Raw genomic sequence first — 2,383 nt, forward strand, 5'->3', positions numbered from 1 at the left:
CAACGGTTTGGGCTACCACGTCTGGGCTGCTTGCCAAAAATGAGGAAATTGCTGAAGTTTGATTTCTCAGCTGCCGTAGATGGAGCAGTCAAGGATGAAGCTGCCAAGATTGGAGTTGCTGAAGATGAAGTGTCAGATGAGTGAACTGTTAAGTGTAAAAGTGGCTGCTGCTCCCTAACCATTTATTACTTAATTGATGTTTAAGCATTCGATCTTTTGAACTATGTGGCCTTCTCGCATTGGAGAGCTTACCTAGATGGGTGTCAAGGATTTAGTTTACCCTCTCGCACTAGAGAGTAATTAGTTTACCCTTTCGCACTGGAGAGCAATTGGTTTACCTTTTCGCATTAGAGAGCAATTATTTTAACCTCTCGCGTTGGAGAGCAGACCCATATGGGTGTCGGGGAATTGGTTTACCCTATCGCACTGGAGAGCAATTAGTTTAACCTCTCGCACTGGAGAGCATACCCATAAAGGGTTTTGAGTAGTTGTTGTGGACAGCAGTTGAGCCAAACTTATGAATAACTTCTTGAATCTTCATTGAGAATAAAGAAATAAATCAACTGTGCTGGAAGGTAGAAACTGCATAACAAACTGGATATTCTTCGACTTGTGAAGCCTTGTTCGTCGAGCTACTTGAGTCTTCGAACTTATTTAGAAAAAATCCAAACGTGGTTCAGGGGGTGATAGGAACTTCCCCTGCTTGTGTAGGCCGTTTTGTTGACCTGTCAAGATACTCGTTGCATCGGCTCTCATTTGTCACCTTCTCAAGGTACTGCTTCCACTTCAGGCAGCCGTTGGTAGGGTGGCCTAGTCCTTGATGGAATGCGTAATATTTTGTATGATCCAGCCTGGTAAGATCGCCTTTCATGGGTGGCGGCAGTTCGAACCAAGGTTCATTCTTGAGCTTATGGAGAATTTGGCCGATTGGAACTGTGAACTTGGTGAATGTTTCAAACGCTAAGTTTTCTCTGGTCGGGGAACATTCCATGTGCTTCTTTTCTGACTTATTTTTGTTAGACTGCTTGGCCTCGTCCCATAATGCATGTTTTTCTGCCAAGGCACACGAAGCTGCTAGGGTCAATTCTTCTCCCATGATCAATTTTCCGAATAAAAGATGTTCGGTAGGAAGCCCATTTCTGAATGCTGCCGTTGCTGTGTTTTCGTTGCAGCCAACAATCTTGGCCTTCTCCATTTTGAACCTCTTGACATAGTCGCGAATTGTCTCACGAGGGTCTTTTACGATGCTGAAGAGATGGTCAGATGTCTTTTTGATTGAGCGGTTAGAAGAATGCTCCTTAGTGAAAACAAAGGAAAGTTCGTTAAAACTCCAGATCGACTGCGGTGGTAGAGTGTGAAACCAGTCTTGCGTCTCGCCTTGTAGAGTTATGGCAAAAAATTTGCACATAAGCGCATCGTTGTTCCTGTAGAGGATCATGGTACTACGGTAATACTTGAGATGTCGGTCCGGATCTTCGTCTCTCTTGTACGGAATGAAGTGAGGCATAGTGAACCTGCGAGGTGGATCTATCCACTCGATCCTATTCATGAATGGTGACATGCTTATGTTGGTCATGTCTCATCGAAGCGCATCGTCAACAACCTCGTTTCGTTGGAAATTACGCAGTCGTTCAGTTAGGAGCCTATCAACTTCTTCTTGAATTTGCCTCTACTAGGGCAATGGAATTTTCGACTACCCTAGTCGTGACCCCCCGGTCGTGACCTATAGGTTTGGGCCGCTCTTCCCTATGCTCGACTCCTCCATATCACAGCTGCGGTGCATGTGGCATGTATCTAGCAAGCGAACGGGCCATTTGCAGGTTGCTGGTTGAACTTGAGTTAGATTGAGTGACTGCTTCTCTCCGTCTGCCATGCTGCATACTCCGATGTCAGGTGGAGAATGCTCATTGTGAGCCTAGTTGTGAATGAACATTTCGCCTGGAAGGTTGTCCATGTTGATAATCGGAGTGTGACCTTAACCGTGAACGTATGCTCGCCTGTGGGCTTGATTGGGAATGCACGCTCCTCCGCGCGTTAGGACGAGAGTATACGCTATCCCAAAGACCTAAGCAGGAGTGTAAACTACCAGAACGTTCTGATCGTGGCTGGTTGATAGGCTGCTTGCCGGGACGCTAGTGGAAAGGTTCATCTGCCCTTATCCTACTTAGGGACACCTCGTCTAGGGTACGTTGGATCTCGGTACGTTGCAAGAGTTAATTCACCAAGGTTGTCTATTGTGCAAGGGCGCTCGTCAACTCTATGACTTGTCGAGACAAGTGTTGGTCGCCATTTGGATTGGAAGAGGTTGGAAGGAATGTGACTCCTTGAGCAATGGAAGTGTGGTAGACTCCGGGTGCAAGATTTGAATTGGGAAATGTCAAAT

The 2,383-nt window shown here is 46.2% G+C and overlaps 1 protein-coding gene across 1 annotated transcript; it reads right to left on the reverse strand.

Annotated features, from left to right (window-relative positions):
• Positions 1-676: 676 nt before the first annotated feature.
• On the reverse strand, positions 677-1,576 carry LOC126608951 (uncharacterized). The gene has a single exon (XM_050277000.1). The coding sequence runs from the start codon at positions 1,574-1,576 to the stop codon at positions 677-679; it is 900 nt and encodes a 299-aa protein (XP_050132957.1).
• Between the last annotated feature and the right edge of the window lie 807 nt (positions 1,577-2,383).

The sequence above is a fragment of the Malus sylvestris genome, chromosome 1 (assembly GCF_916048215.2).
Source record: "Malus sylvestris chromosome 1, drMalSylv7.2, whole genome shotgun sequence".
Classification (NCBI taxonomy): Eukaryota; Viridiplantae; Streptophyta; class Magnoliopsida; order Rosales; family Rosaceae; genus Malus; species Malus sylvestris.

Coding starts and splice junctions, on each gene's coding strand:
- LOC126608951 (XM_050277000.1), bottom strand. CDS start 1,576: ATGACCAACATAAGCATGTCACCATTCATGAATAGGATCGAGTGGATA.